The sequence below is a fragment of the Apodemus sylvaticus genome, chromosome 13 (genome assembly GCF_947179515.1).
Source record: "Apodemus sylvaticus chromosome 13, mApoSyl1.1, whole genome shotgun sequence".
NCBI classification, from domain to species: Eukaryota; Metazoa; Chordata; class Mammalia; order Rodentia; family Muridae; genus Apodemus; species Apodemus sylvaticus.
The window spans coordinates 71,936,995-71,963,750 of NC_067484.1; the positions used below are offsets into that span (position 1 = coordinate 71,936,995).

Consider the following 26,756-nt stretch of genomic DNA (forward strand, 5'->3'; position numbering starts at 1 on the left):
CTTGTGTACTGCATGCATTCCTTGAAAGAGAGCATCGTAGCCTCTGGAACTAGAGCTGCAGATGGTTGCTGGCTTCTGTGTGGGTGCTAGACCTCAGACCCAGGTCCTCTGGAGGAGCATCAGGTGCTCCTACTGCTTACTCTTCATTCAAGTCCTGTTTAATATTTCTCTATGAAATAATTTTTTTATTCTTAGGAAGTATTTTTTTAAATCAACAGTCAAACCAATGAACTTTGCACGTGCTCGACAAGTGCTCTATCACCGAGCCACAGCCACGTTTCCCCCTTTTTGTGACAATCTTTTACGTAGCCCTGGCTGCTCTCAGCCTCACCCCTTTCCTGCCTCAGCCTCCTCGGTGTTGGGTGGGATTACAGATAAGTTCTCTACACCCAACTGAAGATTAACCTTTAAAAGAACACATAAAAGTTGCATGCATTTAATCATGTGATAGTTGTGTGCTTTTTTTTTTTTTTTTGGTTTTTTGGATTTGGTTTTTGTGAGACAGGGTTTCTCTGTGTAGCCCTGGCTGTCCTGGAACTCACTCTGTAGACCAGGCTGGCCTCGAACTCAGAAATCTGCCTGCCTCTGCCTCCCAGAGTGCTGGGATTACAGGCGTGCGCTATCACCGCCCAGCCAGTTGTGTGCTTTTTAGATAAATCACTCAAAAAGGAAACAAGCCATAGACACAGTTCACAACATAAGATTATTAATTTGATCAAAGCTTATTAAAGTGATGTTAACATTTGTTCATTTTGAGACAAGGGTAAGATTTGTAAATTTACTAAAAGCTCAAGAAAACTCTTGAGTTTTCTTTTTCTTTGTTTTTAACTTTGACACATCATTTACTTTTAAGAATTCCTGAATAACTTCTGTTCCCAAAAATCACATCCAAAAATGTAAAAATAAATCCACATTGGTAGAATGTATGCCCAAACTAAAGAGAACCTAATTTGGTATTTTGAAAATAGTGCTTATCCTATATTTAATAGTGTACTCAAATATATGCTGTCATATTTACCATGTCGTATGTGATAACAGCAGTCTAGTCACTGCATTTACACGTCTAATCACATGGGTGTTCCCCTTTTCCTTGGATCAGGGCACAGCTGCAGGCAAGCCCCACACACCAAGGCTTGGGCAGGCTTGTCTGAAATCTGCTCTTTCTGTAGCTCAGATGCTCTGTAACCCAAATCCAGAACAAAGAGACTTTACTCTGTGAAACCTAATTACCTGTCGAATAAATAAACAAACAGACCAAAGCACCACAGGCATTCAGTGAAGGTAAATATTGACCCTGACACCATATGCTCCCTGGGTGCCAGGGGACGTGGGCTGGCAGGTTTCATGTGCCAGGAGCCAGCAGCCCAGCCAGCAGGGGCTCCATCACATGACAGCAGTCTGCGAAGACAGAAATAGTAGCAAGGCCTCTGTTTGTACCTTAATCTCCCCAGACTCCTAAAGTTCCCCATCAAAGGCAGCCTATAAAATCAAAGTCCCAGGAAGGAGGATTAGGATGTATACTGTTGGTCTCATGGGCACCTTTCCCAGGTCAGACTCCTGACAACAAGCATGTCTTCATTTTATCTACTGTCCGCAAAGGGAGAAGTAATTCCTCTGTTGAGGGTGGGGGTCACTTTGGCATGTCCTGGTGGGAGAGCCCACGCCCGATCCTCCTGCCTTCACTAAGGACACCTGTTGTGTCTCTGAGACTCACTTGATCAGCCCTTACTGTGGGGTCAGTGCTGACATCACAATGCTGAGACTGAACTGGCCTCCGTCACAGGTTTTACAGAGTTAACAATGATGGCTTTGGGGTACCACTGAGTCAATCCTCTCTTACTGTCCCTACTCCTGTTTTTGCAAGAAAGGGTAGACAGGAGAGCTGGTCACAATCATCAGGGGACTTTTCTTCTGACCTCTTAGTTTAAGTGCCCAGTGCGGCATTTGCACATTTAAACCCTCTTGTTCTCATTTTGAAAAGGTGAAGTGTGAGCATGACCGCACTCTGGAAGACCTAAAAGGCAGCTGAGAGTCAGATGCAGATATTCGCATCCAACAGAAGCTGCTGACGCCAGTGGTGGAAATAGGGAGAGGCAGAAAGAAGCTGAGGAGAGCGACCCTGTAGAAGGACCAGCTGTCTCAATTAATCTGGACCCCCAAGATCTATCAACCACTGGACCACCACACAGGCAGCATACAGCAGCTGATATGAGGCCCCCAACATAAGAGGACTGCCCGTCTGTGTTCAATCAGAGAAGATGCACCTAACCCTCAAGAAGCTGGAGGCCCCAGGGGATTTAGAGGTCATGTGGGGGGTGGGGTGGTGATCTCATGGCAGCAGGGGGTGGGGAGGAGGTATGGGATGTGGAACAGTCTGGGGAGGGGGTGGGTGGATGTGTGTGGGGGAATAAAATCTAGAGTGTAAAAAAAAATAAAAAGATGGAAGTGGGTTAGTTACTTCTCTGTTGCTGTGACAAGACACCTTGACACAGGCAGATTTCTGTGTTCAAAGTCTGTCTACAGAGCAAGTTCCAATACAGCCAAGCTTAGTGAACTAGCTGGAAAACAAAAGCTAACTTTCTCACATAAAAATAGCCATTGTATGTCTAGATTTGGCAACCACAAGCTCTGTGTCCAGTGAACCGCATAGGAGTTGGTATAATAAAATAAATGTACTTGCTGTCTTTTTCTAAAAATCAAGGGGCTAAGGTCATAACATACTGATTTGTGGGGTAATCGAAAAGGAACCTGGGGCAAATGACAGAACTGATATGCAAATAACAGACTGGACTGCAAGGGAGAGCTACCTAGAGCGCTAACACAGCTCTTTTAGAATTTTGTCTAGCAGATTTTCTGACTTTGGTTGGAAAACCCATGTGCTACCTAGAGAGGTGTCTAGTGAGCTATTTTGAGCAGAATAGAGATGTCAGCTTGCACCCCATCATTGACTGAGTGGTTCTTCCACTGTTCTCAAACACCCCTTCCTCAGGACCCTCTTCTAAGCTGAGGCCGGTTCTTGGCAGTTCCTGTTACACCGTTGATACTTTTCACTGTTTTATTTGATATTCATAGTGGTTTCAGTCTTCCTTAACAATTATTTCTGTATTTGTTTTTTGATGAACATGCCTAAAAAAAAAAACCCAAACGTATTTACAAACAAGTTTCAGTTAGTAATTCCAGATACATATGCATCAAATGTCATTAGAAGGAATAAAAAAAAAAAGACAGGCACACAATTTCAATGACATCATTTACTGTCGCCATTTTCCACGCTATAAAGAGACACCTTGGCCAAGGCAACTTATAAAATAAGAGTTTATTAGGGACTTACCGATTCAGAGCGTTAGAGTCATGACCATCATGACAGGGAGCAAGGCAGCAGACAGGTAGGTATGGCACTGGAGCAGTAGCTGAGGCTTACATGTTGAGACCACAAGCATGAAGCAGAGAGCTGACTGGAATAATGTGAGCATTCGAAACCTTCTCCAATTCACCTTCTCCAATGAGGCCACACCTCCCAATCCTTCCCAAACAGTACCACCAACTGGGGATCAGCCATTCAAACATGTGAGCCTGTGGGGCCCATCTTTGTGGACCTGTGTTTCACCTTGCCGCTGGGTGCCAGGACGCTGCTTAGGGAGGTGAAACACAGAGTCACTAGGCTAAGTTCCTTCCTTGCTGCCACTGGGGTGCCAGGCTTGTGGGACACGCCACTCAGGGGAAGTGAAAGGTATCCTCAGATAGGGAATCCAGCCCGTGTTTCTCTGGGTGAGAAATAGTTGGGGCTGGGACGGAGGCTGTGGTTCTCAAATTCCTGGGCACCCAGATGCTGCTGGGAACCTTGAAGAGTTGAGAAGTGTGGAAGCAGGTCTGAGATGAGCCCAGGGTGGGGGAATCTGGCTTAGCTCAGGGTGTGTGCCAGGAGTGCAGAGAGGCCTGCTCTGTATGATGACGGCTGCCCTCACAGTGGTAAGGGTGAAGGAGACCTTGCTTATTCAGACTTTATTTGTGGCAGATGAGGATGCATACAACTTACTCAGGGTGGAACAGAGATGGACCTTTTGCAGGAAGGAATGCCCAGGAAGGGAAGTTTATGAGTAAACCCTTAGGGCCCACCTAGATACCTCATTAACATGGAGAACTCAGGTCCTCTTAGTGGGGTAACATGGTCATGTGCTCCAGCACAGGAATCTGGTCAGGGGCAGATTCAAACACCTACCCTTCTCAATTATGAGAATTGTTGGGGTTCCTTAATCTGCTCGATCTTACTAGTTTTTCTGTCTGGTGACACGGTTCTACTTGGCCCACACATTTTCATTCAAACCGCCTCACTGTGGCGTCCTCGTATGAACTGCTTTAAAAGATAGCTCATAGATATGTAACTCATATAACATAAGGCTAACCGTTGCGTATGGAATGACTAATGATATGTAGTTCAGTGTATGAGTCACCATTCTGTCTAGCGTCTAAGTACTCCAGTACTCCAAGATGTCTTTACTTATTTATTTATTTTTAGTTCCTGTCTCAACCAACTTTTGACAGTCATTCATATGCATCTTGTCTCCTTGGATTGAATAATGGGACAGTTCACACTAGTGGGATATATAACATGTGAAGCTCTAACCATAAAACCAAAACAATCCTCTAAAGTTAATGGATGTAATGCAAATTAAAATCACTGTATTTATAGTTAGCAATGAGCAATAATTTTAATACCTGAAATAAAAGTTAACTTTAGTTTGTTAAAATTAAGTTATTTATTATGGCTGTAAAAGTAGAAGGTATTAGTATGCTAAACATAAAAGAAAGTGGGAAATCTTGCTTTAACTTAGGGCTGTTTTTAGCATAGTTTTGCTATGTTGCCCAGGCGAGCCTTGAACTCACACCTCAGTCTCCCTGGAAGCTAGACTGCAGAGTGTACCACCATGCCCAGCTCTAGCTCATTTTTATAAAAGAACAGTTAGCACAACCATCATTTTGGACCCGTCTTAAGCAGTGCGTTTTCTCTTAACACTTGACACAAGCGGCACATCCTTAGAAGTGACATTCACATTTCCTTCAGACATATGTACTCTGCGGTGAGGGTGAGATAGAGGTGGGGGTTACTGTTAATTAAAACAGCAGAAGTGCCAGGCAGTTACACCGACTAAAATGTTTTCTTTCAAGGTTACGCCTTAGTCTCTTATTTATCTGAAAGGCTCCAGTCCACAAAACAGTGCTGCATGGTTTCTTTCCAATGGTGTGCTGGGTTTGTAGAGGTCAGAGAAACGGTAATAAAAGTATCAATACACGGGACTAAACCTCAGCCTAGGGGTAAAGGTAGCCGAGGACCCTTCCCTCTGCCCACTCCTCCCTCTGCGTTCAGCCACGGACCGTATCTTCCTGGATGTACCATCTGCCAACCTCAGTCATCCATGCTGGCACTGTAGCCATCGTCAGCCACACCTTAGGGAAGAGGTGTAGCACAGTGGCTTGGGACGCTGTGCCATAGCCACGCTGCGGCTTAATGGCTGGACATTGGAAGCTTGTAGCTGGGGCATCACTGCCCACTGATGGTCTTTGTGTGCACTCTTGTCCTGCATGGATGAATCGTGCGTGGATCACTTGCCCAAATTCCCATCTGGAGTCAGCTTCTCTTTGGAATAAGGCCAGTGAAGTTGATCAGAGAAGGTAATACAGACATTTGTTGAGGTAAAAGCAAAGAGAGCTAGGCTGGTGGCTCAGCTGGTTAAACATTTGTGCAAGCACGAGGATCAGAGTTCCATGCCCAGAACCCACATAAAGTTAAAGTAGGGGACTTGCTTGTGATCCCGGTTTGGGGTGGGGTGGGGTGGCAGGCTTTCAGGCTAACCAGTTGTGTCTAATTAGCAAGTTTCTACATCTCTGTGAGAGATCCTGTCTCCATGAATGAGATGGATGGCTCCTGAAGAGGGAATGGGAGGTTGACCTCTGACCTCTGTACCCTGACACACACCCACATGCACACCCACACCCACCCACCCCCACACACACACTGGGGAGGTCTCCTTAGGCAGCTAGCATTGGCTGTCATTCCTCACCCATGGCAGATGTAGGTATGTGTTCATGAGAAAGAGTGACCCTGAGCGTTCTAAGCAGGTCGCAAGGTTTGTTTCATGTCGGAGACATGCCCCAAACCTTTGGGTGGCTTGCTGTCACTGCATATATTGGAAGTGTTGCCCTCATTGTTTATGCCCCAATACAATTCCGTTTCGGGTTATGCTGTAGGGTGGATTTAGTGGGGACATTTTGACATTCGTCACAAAGGTGGGGCAGATGTGTCAAAGTTAGACCCTAAAATACATTCTTCTGGGGCCCAGCGGTCAAACGTGGGAAAGTGAGCCTTTGACGCTCGGCGTGTGTATCTTTATGGGTCCATTCCTCGCAGCAGTGAATCTCCAGGGTCAGGAGGGCATGATTGTGAAAAGCCTTCCTGCTGGTGCTTTTGTGGTGACTTGTCTCCTAAAATGTCTCCAGGGGTTGCCAAGGAGATTGCTCAGTCTGGGACTGAAAGGGGAGTTAGCTAAGGTCCATAGAAGTTTGTCTTTTGTAAAACATAGTGAATTTATGAACCGTGTTTGAAACCTTAGGGCCCAGGAAACGGGAAAGGAAGTTGAATATTTTTGCTGACTAGGCAGAACTTGTTTCCAAGGAGAAGCATAGTTGCATGAAGTCCTTTAAAATATTAAGTTTGTTAATTCTGTTTCTTGATCTTTTACATTATTAATCACACAGAATAAGTGCCACCCAGGATTCTGTTTAGCCATCCCTAAGACATGAAAACAGACTTCTGCTAAATCCCAAACAAACAAATCATAGAGATTAAATAAAGGTGGAAGCCATTCTTCCTCTTGCAGGAAGCAGCTCAGGGCAGGCTGTAAAGGTGGTGTGGTGCTCCCCACAGGCAGGGGTCCAACTTTATTGCTTGTTCTCTTCAATGTCTGAAGGCTCTTTGCGCTCCAGCCACCTCGTTCAAATTTCAGCCGCCATGAGGGAGGACGGAGGTGCATCTTTCTTTCCTTCCTTCCTTCCTCCCTTCCTTCCTTCCTTCCTTCCTTCCTTCCTTCCTTCCTTCCTTCCTTCCTTCCTTCCTTCCTTCCTCTTTCTCTCTCCCTTTCTCTCTCTCTCTCTCTCTTTCTTTCTTTTTCTCTTTCATCTTTAAAAAGATTCTTGGGGAGATGCTAAAGACTCTCAAGAAGTACCATTCACTATTTGGCTTTTTAGGATGCATTGGTATAATCATATAGTCATATTTACCTACAGGGGGATCTGAGAAATGCGTCCAGCTACCGTGGGCTTCAGAAGAGGGCGATTTCTTCTGTGGAGAATGAGAAGGTAAACATTGCAGAACCAGAGGTCTCTTTCGGATAAACTCAGGAAGTATCTTTTCCCACCTTACCCTTACCAGATCTAGCCATGTACATTACTTTTTGGAGTTTGGACTAAACTACCCAGTTAAAAGCTGCAGATATCAATAAAAAGCCCAATGTTAGGAACGAGTAACCTCTGCATCCTCCAAATATTGCAGGCTGTTGCCCTTGCCCCTGAGTTCCCCACAGAAGTTGACGGGAAGACTCTATTGCTGAAGTCAAGACACAGGAGTCATGGGACATGGAGACACCGAGCTGGCACTGGTCTGGAAGCTCCGCCTTGTCTGGAAGCTCCGCCTTGTCTGGAAGCTCCGCCTTGTCTGGAAGCTCCGCCTTGTCTGCAAGCTCCGCCTTGTCTGCAAGCTCTGCCCATACTGGGCAGCTTTCATAGTGCTGGAAGGCGCTGTGCACGATCTCAGAAAAGAAATCATCAGTCTTAGTCCAACTGAGAGTTTGGTTTACAACAATAAACGGCCTGGAGAGATAAGCCAACTGGTGTAATAGTGGCATGGGGCACTTTCTAGTTGGCTTTAAAGACTGCTCTGTAAGTGGAGACCACACCTGGCACACTTACTGGGCCCAAGAACCTGTGGCTAGACAAAGCATCGAGGCTAGAAGAGACCCTCCTGCTGTTAGTCTTTTGAGGAGACATTTTAATAAACTAATTCCTAATAACTCCTTTCCGTAGCCGTAGACCAGCATCTTTCAGGCCTCATCAGACAAGCTGCTTCTTGCAGTGGAGGGTTGTTAACAGCGACCCACAACTGGTCGTAGTGACGAAAACAAGCGACTGCTGAGGGCTCATTCCTCAATGCGACATTGTGTAACTCTCTGTGCCTCCCAAGGCTCAGGCGTGTTGCAGAAGAACCGCTGGGAAGAACGTGAAAGCCAGCGGTGGGAGCTCAGAGGCGGTGGATGACTACAGGATCACGTTTCTCATACACAATAAGGCAGCTGCATTCTAGAACTCAGGGTGCTTGTGACAGCGCGTCCAAGACTGTTCGTTCAAGCTCAAGATAGACAAAGTGCCAGTGTACAGTTGGGAGGTGGGCACAAGGTCCCTCGTATATCCGTGGGTCTATGGTAACTGATAGGTGTCGGGAGGGGGAACGTTAAGCTTTCTTCAAGCATCAGGGCCCTGGTAGGTGTAACATGCTCTCGTGGATGCTTACATGCCTAAGAGCCTATAGGCGCTACTGACAGGACTCAGATCTAAAAGAAGGATGAGGACACTAGGTGGCCTGCTTATAGAGTGGGGGATGGATCTGGGAGGAGACGGGGCATGAAAAATGCGAGGTATGAAAGGCTCAAAGAATGAGTGAAAAATGTGTTTAGAACTGTGATTATCTATGATATGCCACATGCTGTCTTAGGAGCTACAGCAAACAAGCAGAGTAGGGGCTGCTTCTGCCCTCAGGAAACTCACCGGAAGTGAAAAGACACACGCAGAATATACGCAGGAACTCACGATTTTTCAGATAGGAAACGGTCTACTTAATAACAATAAAAAAGAAAGGTCACATGGTGGTTTTTTAGGACCCTAGTCACACGTTATGATAGTGTTTCAATTAAAGTAAGATTCTCACTCTGCGGAACTGTGAGTGGAAGGTGTGAGGTCAAAAAGCACTCTGCTGTCGCTCTGCCTGCCCGGCAAGCGGAGAACGCCAGGGAGTCCTGAGTAGTTAGAACAATTAAATGTGAGCAGAGAAAAGCCTACGTAGCAGTTTAAGATGTATAATTCACATAATGTAGAGCCTCAATATACGGATGTACATGCCTGAGAAAGATAAAAAACGTAGGGTGGTTATTTTCCATGAACATGTGGTATTTATTTTGGACTATGATTTATCAAATGACCTTGTGAGTTAAAACCACGGTTTGTGCACTTGACATTTGTTGGTTGTCGCTGCCTGATTCTCATACTTAGTCCCCCTAGTCATGTCTTCCCGTTCATATGTGAGGGTCCGTGTGCACCCAGACATGCTCAGGAGGCAAGGTTTAATGTAGGCTAAACTGGTCAGCACGGTCCACTATAGCCACAGGGATTACTTCAGTGTTAGGAGTCATTGTTATAGTCACTGTTGTCATCATTACATCACCACCACCACCACCACCACCACCACCGCCACCACCACCCACCACCACCATCACCACCCACCACCACCATCATCACCACCACCTACCACCACCACCACCACCACCACCATCACCATCACCTACCACCACCACCACCACCACCACCACCACCATCACCTACCACCACCACCACCATCACCACCACCACCACTACCACCACCACCACCCACCACCACCATCACCTACCACCAACATCATCACCACCACCACCCCACCACCACCACCCCACCACCATCACCACCCACCACCACCATCACCACCCACTACCACCATCACCACCACCACCACCACCCCACCGCCATCACCACCACCCACCACCATCACCACCACCACCACCACCCCACCGCCATCACCACCCACCACCACCATCACCACCCACCACCACCATCACCACCCACCACCACCATCATCACCACCACCACCATCACCACCACCACCATCATCACCACCACCACCACCACCACCACCCCACCGCCATCACCACCCACCACCACCATCACCACCCACCACCACCATCACCACCCCACCGCCATCACCACCCACCACCACCACCACCACCACCACCCCACCACCATCACCACACACCACCACCATCACCACCCACCACCACCATCATCACCACCACCACCATCACCACCACCACCACCATCACTACCCACCACCACCATCATCACCACCACCACCACCACCACCACCACCCCACCACCACCCCACCACCATCACCACCCACCACCACCATCACCACCCACCACCACCATCACTACCCACCACCACCATCATCACCACCACCACCACCACCACCACCCCACCACCACCCCACCACCATCACCACCCACCACCACCATCACCACCCACCACAACCATCACCACCCACCACCACCATCATCACCACCACCATCATCACCACCACCACCACCACCACCACCACCATCACTACCCACCACCACCATCATCACCACCACCACCACCACCCCACCACCACCACCACCCACCACCATCACCACCCACCACCACCATCACCACCCACCACCACCATCATCACCACCACCACCATCACCACCACCACCACTACCCACCACCACCATCATCACCACCACCACCACCACCACCACCACCACCCCACCACCACCCCACCGCCATCACCACCCATCACCACCATCACCACCACTACCACCATCACCACCCACCACCACTACCACCACCACCACCCACCACCACCACCATCACCACCACCACATTATTCATCAACACTTTAATAGCATTTATTGATTTACTAGGTTCTAAATGTCACAGGTGCCCTTCTAGTCTTGTGATGATACCATGAAGTGGGAGCTATCATGGCCGCTTCTGGGCTGCTCTGTGTGTGAGCCGGGGTGGTCTCTCACCTCAGGCAGCAGCTTGGCTCTGGGATCTGTGCTCCTAAGGATTTGGCTGAGTTGCTTGTGACTAAAGCTGGTCAATAAGAATGAACCTCAGGGGCTGGAGAGATGGCTCAGCGGTTAAGAGCACTGACTGCTCTTCTAGAGGCCCTGAGTTCAAATCCCAGTAACCACATGGTGGCTCACAACTGTCCACAATGAGATCTGACGCCCTCTTTTGGTGTGTCTGAAGACAGCTACAGTACTTACATGAACTAATAAATCTTTTTTTTTTTTTTAAAGAACCTTAAACCTCAAGGATGAAAAATGGGAGGCTTGCTTCCATGCGTGGTGAACAGATGTGAGGCCTGGACTGCCTCCAGCATCTGTTTGCTTCAAGGAAGGCAAGGTCGGGTTCAAGGCCAGTATGTGGAGGTGGCAGAGGTAAGGGACTCGAAACCTGGAGCCAGTGCCTCCATGGTAGGCACTGAGAACTCTGTGGTCAGTGAGGCAATAAACTCTATTTTTGATTTTTAGAATTTTTATTTAAAACTTCCTCTTCCACTGTAAAGAATATCATCCGCTTGGGGTTGAATAAGCAGTAAGACATCCACACAATAGCATATGAAACAGAGATCAAAACTACTGATCCATCCAGTGATATGGATCTCAAATCTATAATTTATAACACATTATTTTCAAAAGTTACATACTGTTAAATTCCACTTACAACTCTTTTCAAAAAACAAGCCCTAAAGTGAAGGCACAGGCCAGTGACTGTCAGGAAAGAACACGATCTGACTGTAAAACACCGGGACTGGCGGAGGGGAGGCTGACAGACTCTTCTGTCCTTTGTTCATGACTGCTTGTCTTTATGCGCTTATCAGAGCTTATGCAGCTGCATCTAACTTGAATGTAAGATTTAAAAGGAAAAAGCTAAAGGCTTAATGCCTTAAAATAAACCCCCATGTGGCTTACCACACTCACACTAAGGAACAGGAAGGAGGTCTGTGCCTGCTAGGAGCTGAGGATGGGGGCAGGACTATGTATACTACAAGAGGACGCAGTAAGTTTGGGAAAATGCCACAAAAATTCTCTATCTTGATTATGAGGGCAGGCCACCCCTGTTAAAAGGTGTCCAAACTTACAGAACTTAAAATCATAAAATGACGAGATTTATCATATAAAAAAAATTTTTTTAAGGGAAAAGACCCAAGAAAAATTTCAAGAATAAAGAGATAGCCAGGCGTGATAGCAAACACTGTAATCCCAGCACTTGGGAAGCTAATCAGGGGGCTAAAAAGTTCAGGACTACACCAGGCTATACGGGAAAACCCCTCTCTGTGCGTGCACACGCTACCCCACCCCCCACGTGAGATAACATTAGAGTTAGAATACCTAGAGCCCCACGTTATTTTGTTTTGCTCTGAGTCTGCCTCTGACTCTGCAGCCCAGGCTGGACTCGGCCACACAGCCATCTCCCTGCCTCAGCATTCTCAGTGCTTGGAGCACTGGTGGGAGCCGCCCACACGTTCTATTTTATTGTGGCATGATTATGTTCCCAAGAATCTAGATCCTTTTTATTTCTAATATATTATTATCTACCAAAACTTAAAGTGAGATCAGTGAATTAAGTTGGACATTATTTAAAGAGACTTGAAAAGCATAGTTTTTTTTTAATAAAGCACTACCTTTTTTTTAACCAGAGTAAATATATTTTAAATACATGACAACAGAAAACACTACAAAGTGGTGCTCCTTTGTTGAGAAGGCAAAATAATGCAAACCAAAAGGCTAGCGTAAGATTTGAATAAGACTCAAGTTTTAAACCTAGCACACCACCACTTAATGTTAACACGAGCACATTCTGACAGCCTTCTGCGCCTTACTCCTTCCAGAAAACAGGTTCCATTTACATTTCCTAAACATCCTGCAGCCAATGGCTTTCCAACTTACTACAACAGGTATACCCCTTCTAGAATCTTCTACCCTATCCCCAGACACTTCCAGAGACAGAAGACTCACCACTGTCCTTCTCCACTCCTACACTACCCAGATGAGGACCTACCTATTGATTTGGAAAATACGTAGGCAATGAGATCTTGTAGGGTGATAAAAACCGAAAGGCTCATAGGCAATGAGATCTTGTAGGGTGATAAAAACCGAAAGGCTCACGCATCCAGGGACAACCACCACCTCTGCTGCCACCGCCACCAGGTTTCTCAGCAGTCTAGCTTGTAGAACATTTACCTGTCCAAGAGCTTACCCCTTATCCGCCTTACTCACAGGGTAGGACAGGAATTTAGAGTGCAAGGTCCATGCTCAGCCCGTAGACTCTGCTTACTTGCTTTCTTAATAATTACAAATTCTTTTTGTTGTTTTATTGTTCGCTTTTTGAGACGGGGTTTCTCTATGCAGCCCTGGCTGTCCTGGAACTTGCTCAGTAGACCAGGCTGGCCCGAAACTCCTAAGATTCACCTGCCTCTGCCCCAGAGTGCTAAGATTAAAGGCGTGCGCCCAGCTGGACTCTGCTTATTTGGTTTGAGCTGTTTTGTTTAGAAAGGGTCAGTTCAGGCTGTCCCATAACTTACAGTCCCCCTAGCTCCAATCTCCCAAGTGTCAGGGTTACAGATATGTTACCACCATGCCAAGCGTCTGCTGATTTATTTACCTTGTAAAACGCAGTGGGAGCTGGGAATGGTAGCAAAAGACTGTCATTCTAGTACTCGGGAGGCTGAAGAAGCAGCGCCCCCAAGATAATGATGGATGGTGATGATGATGATACATCTCAGTAATAGAATGATTGTCTAACGTGAGGACCTAGTAGGTTCAATTCCTGGCACCACAAAAACAAACACAAGGGCCGGGCGGTGGTGGCGCACGCTGTAATCCCAGCACTCTGGGAGGCAGAGATAGGCAGATTTCAGAGTTCGAGGCCAGCCTGGTCAATAGAGTGAGCTCCAGGACAGCCAGGGCTACACAGAGAAACCCTGTCTCAAAAAAACCAAATCCAAAAAACCAAAACACCCCCCCCCCCCCAAAAAAACACAAAAAGCCCCACAACAACAACAAACAAACACAAGGTCATTTTCAAAGACAGGAGGGATTAAGTAGAAGGTATTGGGGTTCGGCAGCTCCAGACCTTTGATAAGAACGGTGGACTCCGCAGCAGAAGATACGTGCTATGGAGGTGTTCTACTAGGTAGGTACTTCGGGGAGAATGGAAAGGCATCTGGATCCCCCATCCCACAGGAAGCAGTACCTGCACTATGAGGGGAAGGTCGCTGCTCAGTCACCAGCACCGTCATCGGAGTTGCCAGAGAGGTCAGGCATAGACATCATGGAGTCAGACAACTTAGTGGCGATTTTATCTGAACGTTTCTGCAATTTTTTCTTATTCTTCAAGGCCGATGCCAGAGCCTGGCCTTGTTGAAGTGGGTCTGACTCCAGGATCCTCTGCAACATCGGGCGACGGTCCACAGAACTGACCCCTACTACATGGTTATTTGGGGGGCGATGGTGGTCCACGTTGCATTTAGGCCACCCCATCTGATGACGGTTCGGTTTGGTACAATACCCAGTGAGATTTTCCATCTTATACACGGCGGCTTTATTTTCAGTGGCATCTGCTATTTTCACCTCTGGAGAATGGAGCCACCTGGCCTCGACTTCTTGTGGGTCCAGATCACCCAACAGCTCGTCGGATTCTCCCACAGCTAAGCATTCCATGGTGTCTTCATTGGCCTGCTCTGTGTCTTCTATATCAAAGACCGCAGTCATCTCCTTAACAATCTCAGCCTTGAGATGGGTGGGCAGAGTGTGAGTGGGCGGTGGTGGCGTATAGAAGCTGATCTTCCCACGCGCCCAGTCAGCCAGCACAGTTTTGGCAGCCTGTGCCTGATTACATCCGCCTCCCTTTTTCTTCTTTCCCAAGCGATGGGCCACTGCAGTCAGAAAGTGCTCAGTCGTCTGGAATCCAGATACACCATAATAGTTGGAAATCTCCTCCAGGTTGCAGCGCTGAAGGATGGTCTCCACGGGGGTCACAGGGTCTGCCAGCTTCTGCACATGCATGCAATTACGCAAGAGGGTGCCCACCTCCGAACTGGGTCCTGGGACAATGCCGGGTGCATCCAGCAGCCTGATAAACTTGTCTAGGTGGACCTCCTGCATGAATTTTGTGACACCAGGAACAGCTCCCACACTACACGCACGGCCGCGCTTCAGACTATTGATCAGACTGCTCTTCCCCACATTGGGAAGGCCTACAACACCCACGCGAATGTGGCCACGCACTTGCCCCAGGCGACAATAGTTCCCCAGGACCCTCATGAGGTTTTCAGCTCCAAAGCAGGCTTTGCTTTTCAACAGTGCCTCAGAGGCCTGGTCCACTGGAACTTTACACCGAGTCAAGTTTTTGACCTGATGATGCTGGGTGCTGGCCTTGAAAGGCACAGTTGGCAGTTCATTGTGAAGGTAATCCAGCCACTTTTCCACAATCTCCTTGGGAACCAGGTCTATCTTATTTAAGACCAAGACCAGCTTCTTGTTGCCTTCTGCGTGAAGGACAGTCTCCTCCATCTGCAAACAGCGGCAGCCCAATGGGTCTCTGGCATCTAGGACTTCCAGAACCACATCAGAGTACTCTACCACCTTCTGGAATTCCTTGTAATAGGCCTTCCTTGTGGCCTCTTCATCCAACTGAGGAGACATATTTAATTCCTGCAAAATTTCCTCCTTTTGCTCAAACTCCTGCTGTCGGGTCAGGACATCCTGACAATAGTTCTCCAAGGTCCTGTGTCTCTGTCTCTCTTGCTCCCGGGCAGCCTGTTGCTTCTCCCTCATCTCCTTGACCCTTTTCTTCTTTAATTCGGCCTCGCGACTGGCATGGTCGTTGCCGTGAACCATCTGGGGAGCACATGATGGTCTGGAGGTTACTTTCTTCCCATTTTGCCTTGCGGGCTTCAAACAGCCTTTGGAACCTTTACCTGGTTTTTTGTTTTTGTGTCTAAGCTTCAGCATGATGATCAGAGAAGCTGGAAAAGAGAGATGTTCAAATCTGTCCGCTTCTTTCGACACTTCCGGCAGGGTCCTGGGAGAGCTGCTTGAAGCACGACGTCGCAGGTCGAGCAGTGCGCAGCTAGGCTCCGCCCAGACTTCCGGAGCCCAGCCAAGCTCTTTGCTCCACCTCATTTGCGTAATACGCAAGGGCGGAGTTTCGGCAATAAACTCTTTATTCAAACGATGGAAAAGCACCTCAAAACCACTTGGTTTATTTTTTAAATGATGTATAAATACTTTTCTTATATTTGCTATGCGAAAGTTTTATTTCAATATCCTTTGCTTATATCTACCAATAACCGTGGCACAAATGTAGAGGTGTTAATGTGACCTTAGTTAAGTTACTTTAGTAAAGAAGAATAGCGTAAACACGACCCTGTATACCAGCATGTTCTTCTGTTATCCAGATAACACACTGATGTTTTTGAATTTGGGGGAATAACCCATAATTTATGATGCCTTTAATCAACTGATGATGTCTTTAATCAGTTGAAAGTGTTTTTCTCTTTCTTTGGGGTGAATGAAGACCAGCAAGTAAGCAATTGACAGCACCTTTAGTTCAATGTGATCAGAGGTGGGTACATTCTCCCTCTCAAGTATTGCTTTTACCTTAGTCACAACCTGGACCAGGCATAGCCAGATACATTACTAATAAATACAACTATGCACAACACAGAAATTGTATACGTTCTTTGAGTTTTATTGGGGATTAGATTATAAGCAGTTAATTATAAATGAGAAAATGATCAGGGAACACTCACGGGCAGGAATGCCGTGATCAAGAACGAGACACTTAATGTCACTGTGTCTCAGCAACCTACTCTGGGACATAATTAAGTGATGGAATCAGGTTGTTAAGTTTGTTCCATAGTCTACCTGCGATGGTTCTTCTGTGATTTCATTATTTAATTGCTGTGGTATTGATATCGCCACCAACACCTGTAATCAGGGTATTAATAAAACACACTATAAACTAGAGTAAGTTAAATTATTGAAGCCAGCTTCTGCGCATGTTAGCTAAGGCTTCTCTGTGGAACAGATCGAGTCACTCTGAGTGCCTTGGGCTCAGCTCTCCAATAACAATCAGCACTTACTCGAGACACTGTGAGTGTGAATTCTTTTTTATTGTTCTTGTTTATTTTAATGAATTATAGTTATTAGTCGGCTAATTGGTAGCAGGGTCTGAGCCCAGATCCTCGTACGTGCTAATCGAGCACTCAAGCCCTGAGCTGTATTCCCGGATCTGATTTCTTTTTAATTGTTGTTTTGAGACGGGATCTCACTTTGAGGCGTAGCATGACTTAGAACTTGCTCTGGAGCTAGGGCTTGTCTTTAACTTGTACTGATCCTCTTGCCCATCCTTTGAAGTATTAAAATTACAGCTGTGAGCCACCATGCCTAGACTGAGACAGGATCTTGATGTGTAACTCCAGTTAACTTCAGACCCACGGGCCTCCTAAATGCTGAGATCACGGGCACATGAACCCTGACCATGCAAGAGAAAGCAGTCAACTTAGAGTTCAGCTGGAGATGCTGAAAGGAAATTCACAGGTTCCTTACTACTAATGAGGCTTATTCAGGTCCTTAGTCATTTGACGTGTGTTTATTAAGTTGCTCTCCACTGGGCTAGTGCCAGGTGCTTGGGACACAGCAAAAGATAGCTTTTGTTTACAACACTGCCTTGATCATATGGAGCTACAGTCTAGCATGAGGGTGGCAATTATACACAGCATCCAGTCGTCGTGTGAGTCAGGAGAGCTTCATGGAGGAGGGAAAATGAGGTGGATAAATGTCTGAGCAGCAAGTGAAATCAAGCAAGATGATAACAGGTTAACAAGGGCAGGCTTGCTGAAGAAAAGGGCGTCAGGGCGATGTCTACGCTGAGAGACAGCTCACAGAATGAGGAAAGGCCTAACCACCTAGGGACCAAAGCCAGTGACTTACAGGCCAGCTGCTAATGGCTCGGTGGCTTGATTTCTAGTGGAGTCTTACCTGCCACTTCCCCCATGGCCTGAGCTCGGCCTCCTGACAATCGTTATTTAAAAACTTTTATCTTGCAAAATTAATAATCTTATAGTTACTCGGCCACAGGAATAATATTCAGATATATAATTTATTTAAAAGAACAATAACAGGAAGCAGAATCTATGGTTTTGCCATAAAGAGATTGCTATCTTCTCATTTGTAGACCAAGTCTGTACTGCAGATGCACTTATGTAAGAAGGTGGTATCAGTTTGAGATATTGGGGTTTAAGAACTTATCTGCTATTCCAGAGGACCCGTGTTTGATTCTCAGCACCCACACAGCAGCTCACAAACCTGCTGTAACTCCTATTCCAGGGGCTCTGACACATTCTTTCAGCCTCTGTTGCTTTTTCCAAGTTTTTGTGGAGGGACTGATACTCACTGTTGTTATACTGATATGTTTTATTCAGAGAGAAAACCAGAACACATTAACTAGGTAAGACAGTCAAGACATTAAAATCTAGGTTAGGACTTAGGAAGAGAATCCCATTCTAACTGGAAGTCCAGCTTCATTAAGGAATAATTCAACAGAATTCATGTTTTAATATAAGAATCCATTTTTATGGTTTAAAATTTTCAATGGTCTATAAAAACCAGTGGGTGCAGGGCCACGGGCTGCAGATGCCAGGATCAAGAGCTGACGTTTTCTTTTCTCTCTTTCTTTTACCATTGCAACCAATAAAGTGTAAGAAAAATGGTCCAGCAAGATGGCTTAGAGGCAAAAGGCACTTGCAGTTAAGCCTGAAGACCTGTATTGGAGTCCCAAAATCCACAGGTACAAGGACAGAACCAATGCCCTCTGGCTCCCCATGTGCCTGGCCCGATCTGCATAATTCAGTAACAGATAAAACATTTAAAATGTAAAGAAACAAAACCAAACCAAAAATGGATCTTTCCAATTTTGCATAGTTTTGTGAGGTCCTCTTAGAAAACAAACTTTTGCTAATTTTCCATGTCAGTATATTATATATCTATTCAATCTTTTCCAGGTATTCTATCATATGTGTATACCATGATCAACTTAATAATTCCCTATTATTGAACATTTATATTGCTCAATTATTTTAGTATTATAAACTTGGAATAGTAAATATCCTTCTGCACGTATCTGTGGCTATGCTTTGATTTAAATTCCTAGATGTTGAATGCCCAAATTAAGGTGCATGCATATTTAAAATATTATATTTATGACAAGTTGCATTCCAAAAACTTAAGCCACTTTCTAGTTCTTCCAACAATGTGCAAATGCTACTTGTGTATGTGCAGTGTGTGTGTGTGTGTGTGTGTGTGTGAGACCCGTGTGTGGAGGCTGACGTGGTGTGTCTTCCTCAATCGCTTCCCAACTTATCTGTTGACACAGTCTCTCACTGAACCCTGTGAGCTCCAGGGATTTCCTGTTTCTTCCCACTCTGTGATAAGGTCACAGGGTTGCAATTTATTCTTTTTATTGTGCTGCTGTAGACCAGAACTCTGGCTATGTGCAGCAGGGCATTTTGCTGAATGAGTTGTCTCTTTAGCCTTTTTCCTCATTTTATCCCACTTGGGCAATCTTTGAATTGCTCTCAATTAAACAGGCAAAAGATACAAATTTGGTTTTTAGAAAACTGAAAACAGGGCTGGAGAGATGGTTAAGAGCACTGACTGCTCTTCCAAAGGTCCTGAGTCAATTCCCAGCAACCACATGGTGGCTCACAACCATCTGTAATGAGATCTGACGCCCTCTTCTGGTGCATCTGAAGATAGGTACAGTGTACACATACATAAATACATCTTAAAAACAAAAAACAAACAAACAAAAACAACTGAAAACAATCACCACCAACCTTCCCCCACCCCCAAGTTCCTAAAAGATGAGATTTCTCAGGTAGCCTGCTTTTGAATGGAGGTGACACAATAGGGTGCTTCTAAGTCAAACTTCCAAACCCTGTATGCTAAGTACTAACAGTCTCAATGCATTCAGCCACAAGGACTTCGTTTTTAAAAGTGCATAACAGCTCCCAGTAATTCCAAAGAGGCTTTATTCAGAGCACACAAGGAGGAAGTGGCAGCTTTCAGGGCAGGGTAGTCTTGGGAAGTGAGTTTCCCTGCAATGTGGGCAACAGCCTTGGGGCATTTCAGTAAATGGCATCTTGAACTTCAGGACCTAGAAAGGAGGATAGCTGGCTAATGACATAGCCACGAAATGAGTCAGAAGACAGGATGGTCTTCAAAGGTGTATGTGCCTGGGCACATTCTACAATAGAAAGAAAAATGAGTATGCCGTCCACGTAGACAAGGCAACAACAGTATTAGCCAACCCAAGGATATCTCCTCTCCCACAAGCTTTGCTTTCTGTTGGCATTGACCTGACAAGATCTTCAACAACTTTCCTTGACAAGCATTGACCTGATGGATAAAGCAGACTAACTTAGACACTACCAGTGAATTATTTGTAGGTAATTAGGAAAAACTTCTACTATTTTGGAGGGGGAAGATAGCCTCAACTGGTTTACAGTGACCTTGTCCTCAATGGTAGAACTAGCTAGAAATGGAAATTCTCAAGACCAGCTCTAGACCTACTTACTGAACTCCGGGCATCAGGCCACAAGTCCGTGTGCTACCAAGTCTTTATGGAGATTCTGCCATCTTACCTATCCATGCTTAATAATGAAATAATTTATATGTGATTTATTTTTTATTGTCATCAAAGTTTTCAAAGGTTTTTTCCCCCCTTTTCAAATCATTGTTAAGTTTTAGAAGTTTGGAGAATGTAAAGTTCCAAAAAGGTAAGAGATGATTTGGATTGTTTAAACACATCTCTATAATGAGAATTAGTGCTTTCAGAAGGATGCTGGGGTCTGGAGAGATGGCTCAGCCACTAAGAGGCCTTTCTGCTTTTGTAGAGAACTGGGGCTCTTTCCCAGCACCCACACAGGGCTGCTCACAGCACCTGGAAACTCTAGCTCCAGGGGGTCCAACACCCTCCACATACACCCCAAAACACCTAGCAAGTAATTCTGTGCCTGGCATTTTGAAGTGCATGTTTCAGCCAGGGCTGAAGACGTCTTTGTGAAGTGAAACACCTTCTCTGAGGATGAGGAGTCTTGGACTGTCCATGGATCGGCCACATATTTCTACAGAATTTCATTTACTCTGAATTCGGACGTTATTTGACTCATCTGCATCAGGCTTACTGTGACAAAATGTGATTCTAACCAAAGAAAATATTTTATTAAAAATATTTCTGAAATGAGATCAAGGTTTTGGTTCAAAAGCTTAAATAGGAAGTACTAGGCTGTGCGGGCACGTACTGAAAAACTATTTTCTTTTTCTGATTAAAAAAATTATAGCTTGTTAATTTTTTTTCAGTTTTAAGAAACCACCAACTATTATCCAATGTGATTACATCTTCTTTTGTATACAGTCATAGTGAGATTACAAAGCTGTCTGCCCCTCACTAAGAAAGACTCCATGGGCAGCTCTACATGACTGTGTTGTCCTATGGGAATTTTAATTTGCATTCCTCAATGGCTAATGGACACATGCGTATCTTCTTGCTCATCCAGTCAGGCAATATTTTATTAAAAAAGAAATGCACACAGTGGCCCATAAAGAAATGTATATTCTTACTCTTGGCTAAACAGTGTTTTTAAATTTTTTTTTTTTTTGTGTGTGTGTGTAAAGTACTGACCCAATGACTGTATTTAGAGATGGGATCTACAAGCAAACAATTAAGGTTAAATGAGATTGTAAGAGTGATACCCTGACATTGAAGGGTTTGTGTTCTTATAATAAGTCCCAAAGTGCTTGCTTCCACGAACACACATACAAAGAGAGGACAGAGCATGGGGGAGGGTGTCTTCAGATCAAGAAGCCCTTTAGTGGACCCTGCTGGCCTAATGAAATTGGACTTCTGGTTTCCACAAAAATGTTTATTGTGTAAGCTACGTAATCTATGTTCCATCATGGCAGTCTGAGCTGACAGAAATGATGAGCTTACTCATTTTATTTGTAATGGTCAAAAGTGGAGCTGGGCAGTGGTGGCACACACCTTTAATCTCAGCACTTGGGAGGCAGAGGCAGGCGGATTTCTGAGTTCAAGGCCAGCCTGGTCTACAAAGTGAGTTCCTGGACAGTCAGGGCTTCACAGAGAAACCCTGACTCAAAAAAAAAAAAAAAAAAAAAAAAAAAAAAAAAAAAAAAAGAAAGAAAAGAAAAGAAAAGAAAAACATCCCAATGAATTAAAAAATATACATACACACAGTTGTGTGTGTGTGTGTGTATTGCTCAGAATGCTACTGAGCAAAAAAATTGAATGAACTATTTATAGAGCACAGATAAGTCTCAGAAAAATTGTATTGAGTGAAGCAAAGCAAGTACACACACACACACAGAGAGAGAGAGAGAGTTTTGATACCGTGAATCCATTATATCGATTTGAGCAAGTGTAGATAATCTGTGGGGACAGAGGCCGCCCTGCGGCTGCTGGGGCATGGGGAGGCTTGCGAGGGTGAGACCCGAGCATGCTGGAGTAAACTAGAGATGGCGCATAGATCATATATTTACCAGCTTGACTGCGGTGACTGCAGTTGTATGGGTGTATATATGTCAAAATGTAAGTTGTATACTTTAAATATATGTAGCTATGGTGTGTCGGTCATATTCAGTAATGCTGCCAAAAATGTGTGGAATTTTCTTATCTCTAGGAAGCTTCAGTTTTGAATTAAACAGGTTTCTAATGCTCTTATCTCTGTGGAGGCTTTTCTGCAATGCAGCTTTCCCAAAATCTCTGGTAAAGAGAAGGAAAAGAAGCCGGCAGTGGTGAGGAGCTTGGGAGGCAGAGGCAGGCGGATTTCTGAGTTCGAGGCCAGCCTGGTCTACAGAGTGAGTTCCAGGACAGCCAGGGCTATACAGAGAAACCCTGTCTTGAAAAACAAAAAAACAAAAAAACAAAGCAAAACAACAAAAAAAAGATGGACAAGAAAATTCCCTCCTTAGTAAAGGCTGCTGTATGTATGGAATGCTGTGGCTTTTCCACAAAGTTACCATCAATTTTGCCTATCACCAGGAGAGCAACAGACAAAAATACCAAACCAAAGGACCTTAGAGCAGGTAGATGGCTGAGAACCCACAACGAAAGACAAAAGGTCACATTCAGGATTCTCTCTCTCTCTCTCTCTCTCTCTCTCTCACACACACACACACACACACACAGAATAGAGTTTATTCAGGGCATAGAGAGGGGCGTTAAGAGGGTAGTAGAGACAGAGAAAGATGGAGAGAAGGAGAGAGTAGAGAAGTAGAGGTGGGCCATGACCTGGAGAGAGGGGGAAAGGGAAGGGGGAGTGAGGGCGGGGGCGGGGCAAAAGAGAGAGAGAGAGCAGGACAAGAGTTCTTTTTCTTTCTTTTCCTTTTTCCTCTCTCTCTCTCTCTCTCTCTCTCTCTCTCTCTCTCTCTCTCTCTCTGGCTTTTTACAGGCCTAGATGGTTATACTATATTTTATGGTAAAGAAAGAAGACCATTAAGGTATAGTTCTTTATATTTCTTCCTCCCTCCGTCGTCTTCCTCCTCCTTCTCTCCCCTCCCCTCCTCTTTCTGAGACAAGTTTTCTCTGTGTAGGCCTGACTATCCTGGAACTGTCTGGAACTTTCTCTGTAGACCAGGCTGGCCTCGAACTCCGAGATCTGCCTGTCTCTGCCTCCCGAGTGCTGGGATTAAAGGCGTGCACCAATCTTACTTGGCAATTAAAGACAGGAAAGCCTCCACAGTGAGATGTTAAAACCAAGCCGTTTAAGTTGGATAAAACGTTTACAGTAGAACTCAAAGTTGCATATAGAATTTGATTAAAATCTCAAAGTCTATCTCAATATCAGAAACATAGGAAGATAACTAAGGTTTTATTGATATTGGGCACATCAGATGTTTACTGGAAGTTGGGAAAAGCAAAAGTTCATACAGAATCCTTTGTGGGAAATCACTGTGTAAAGAACTCTGTCCAACTGATGCAAAACTGTTCCCCCCTCCCCGTTTTGGCGACAAAAGGTTTTTACTTAAGAGCTAGATTCTTAGGTTTTTTTTTCTTATTTTATTTATTTACATTTCAAATGTTACCCCTTTACCCAGTTTCCCCTCTACAACCCCCCCATCCCATTCCTCCTTACCCTGCTTCTTTGAGGGAGCTCCCCCACCCATCTACCCACTCCCGCCCCACAGTCCTAGCATTCCTCTACCCTGGGGCACGTCTTAGGTTTTAAGCAATTTTGAGTTTTGACTGTGCAAGTTAACAAGTGGTAGAAGAGCAGATTCATAATTGATGTCAAGTTCTTTCTCGTTCTAATAGTTCATACAGAACAAAGTTCTGCAAGGCACACCCCCGCCACGCCCCACTCCGCGGGGCGTTCTCCCTTTTGCGGTCTGTGACTGGACTGCAACTAGTACTAATTCGCTGCTGCTTCCCAGCTAGAGAGCTCAGACTGCACCTGCTCCCAGGGCCAGCGGGGGTCCTGGGTCTTCAACACTCAGCTTGAATTGCTTGTGCACGGACACGACGACCCGCCAGGGGTCACTGTAGCCTCAGAGCTATTGTGCCCACCAGTGCCTGGTCCCGGCTGGCCGTGCGGAGGGCGTGGGACTGGGACCGCAGAACGCAGGGATCGGAGCAGAACTGCGCCTTGCCTGCCCGGAGCCAGCCTTCCGGTCTCCCTGGGAGACGAACGCGGTGACCTCGCGACGGCCAGGCTACTCGGCGCAGCGCACGCCTTCTCGCCGGGACCTGCAGGCACCCAGTCAGACTGACCACCTCCGCCCCGCCCTCCGCCCCCCAGCTGAGACCCCGCCCTGAAGGGGGGCGCTCGGGTCACCGTCCCGGGGTTCCTGCTTCAGTTCCGAGGCATTTTGCCGACGCCCCGGGCCGGGGCCGGCTCTACCTGGGCTGCTCCCGCCCAGGGCTCCGCCCCGCGCGCCACCAAGAACTTTCCCTGGAGCCTCGGAGGCCTGGCGTCCCGCGTTCTGCCGCGCCCGCCCGCAGGTCCTCAGACGCCCGGCTTTTCCAGGACGTTCGGGAAAGGAAGCTTGAACTTGGCCATCTCCGCGGGATGAGTTCGGGGACCCTCGGACGGAAGCTGCGGCCCGCGACAAGCTGACCTCTCTCGGTTGGTTTCGGTGAGTAGCCCTGGTCTGTCCCCGGGCTGTGAGAGTGGCGCAGGGAGTGGCGACCTTCGCCGCTATCCCTGCGTCCCAGGCTGGGGGTCGTGGTCACCCTCGACACAAAAGAGAAGCTGAGCGCTCTCGGCTCTGCCTTCCCTGTAAGGGGCTGCGGGGCGGGGTCGGCGCTGGAAGTGCGCGCCCGGCGCGGATTCGGGAGCTGCGGCAGGGGAATCGCTCTAGTGCTATCGCTGGGCTGGCGCAGCGGAGCACCGAGGGGCGTCTGAGCCCAGGGAGGGTCTGGAGGGCTCGTCCTGCCCTTTTCGTGTCTCCGGCCGGCTGACCTTAGCCAGGCGACTCTTGTTCTTCCCCAGGTCGCCGCCCCAGTCTTCAGAAGAGGAGCCGCAGCCCCAGGATGCGCGGGGACGCGCCGCCCCCGGTTCCCAGTTCCGCGGACGCTTCCCGGGCGACTCTGGGCTCCTGACGCTCCGGGGCGTGCTCACCCTCCCGCCTCCGCCCTCCGAGCTTCTCGGGGTGCCCTCGGCTCGACCGCAGAACCCCAGGCTTCACCCCCCACCCGGGGGCCCCACCCACACCCGCGCCTCTCGCCCTCTACACGGTGCGCACAATAAATTAATGCTTCGCGCTTGAGGGGAGGCGGCGGCGGGCGCCGTGGTCGCTGCTCTCGCCTGGTTGGAGACGCTTTCAGCCGACATGGGCTGCTTCTGCGCCGTTCCGGAAGAATTTTACTGCGAAGTTTTGCTCCTGGACGAGTCCAAGCTCACCCTTACCACCCAGCAGCAGGGCATCAAGGTAAGCACAGCCCGGGGCGCGGTGCGGGGGGGCGCGACGTGGGGGTCCGAGGCTTTGTCTCAGGCTGTCACCGGTTCAGCCCGGCCACCGGAAAGGCAAGGCAGCAGTCCCCGGCCTCAAACAGAGGAGGTGGGTCTGTCGGGCTGCGCTAACTTGGAGTTGCTTAGAAAAGTAACTTTGGTGTCTCGAAGGGTCTTCGATGCCCCAACTTCCAGCAGCAATTCGAGATCCAGAGACCCGGACAGACTCAGCCTCCCTCCCTAATCCCCCCCCCCCCCTTCCTCAGAAGCTCTTAGGCCCCTCGCAGCTCCCAGACTGGCGCAGAATTGAATGGACAGACTGCACAGTATTCGGGTGCTGAAGGCATGCTTCTTGGCGTTGTGGAAACCTCCCTCCCGCCACCCCCCTTCCCTGATAGTGTTCTTGGGGAAGCATACCAGTTCACTCCCTCGCTGAAACATTAATCAGTCGTTGTGATTGTGCTCCTCCGATTTGTAGTTGGGTAATGCTACGTTTGCCCCGAAAACAGTTTTCCTTCCCGCAAGAGAGCTGGTTTTTATCTCCATATTTAAGTAAGCATCTCACAGTGCAAGTCCGTAATCGGTTTGCCTCTGTTTGTAGTCATTAAAAATGCATTGCAGCTTCCAACCTAGAGAACCCACAGAAAGCCTGCGAGCTTGCACCGACCCACTTCCTTAATTTTAATGAGTTCATCTTTTTGTACCCGACAACCTGAAGATGCACCTGCGCGCTGTTTTCCCCTTTTCCAGCAAAGTAACAACCGAGGAGATCTGAAGACCTGTGTGTTTTGTTTGTCTTTTTCCTTCAGTATTAAATCACCAAGGCATTTTAG

The 26,756-nt window shown here is 47.0% G+C and overlaps 2 protein-coding genes and 1 non-coding gene across 3 annotated transcripts in view; 2 read left to right on the plus strand and 1 right to left on the minus strand.

Moving 5' to 3' along the window:
- Positions 1-2,813: 2,813 nt before the first annotated feature.
- Positions 2,814-2,876, plus strand: LOC127664318 (U7 small nuclear RNA). The gene has a single exon (XR_007973164.1). It is a non-coding gene; the product is annotated as a U7 small nuclear RNA (small nuclear RNA).
- Positions 2,877-14,170: 11,294 nt separating this feature from the next.
- On the minus strand, positions 14,171-15,904 carry LOC127663764 (guanine nucleotide-binding protein-like 3-like protein). The gene has a single exon (XM_052155471.1). The coding sequence runs from the start codon at positions 15,902-15,904 to the stop codon at positions 14,171-14,173; it is 1,734 nt and encodes a 577-aa protein (XP_052011431.1).
- An 8,707-nt stretch (positions 15,905-24,611) lies between these two features.
- Positions 24,612-26,756, plus strand: part of Epb41l4a (erythrocyte membrane protein band 4.1 like 4A) — a 209,084-nt gene continuing 206,939 nt past the window's right edge. Inside the window, exons 1-2 of the mRNA XM_052155880.1 lie at positions 24,612-25,108; positions 25,465-25,903. Coding sequence (XP_052011840.1) covers positions 25,805-25,903 — 99 coding nt within the window. The 5' untranslated portion in view covers positions 24,612-25,108; positions 25,465-25,804. The remainder of the gene's footprint in view (positions 25,109-25,464; positions 25,904-26,756) is intronic.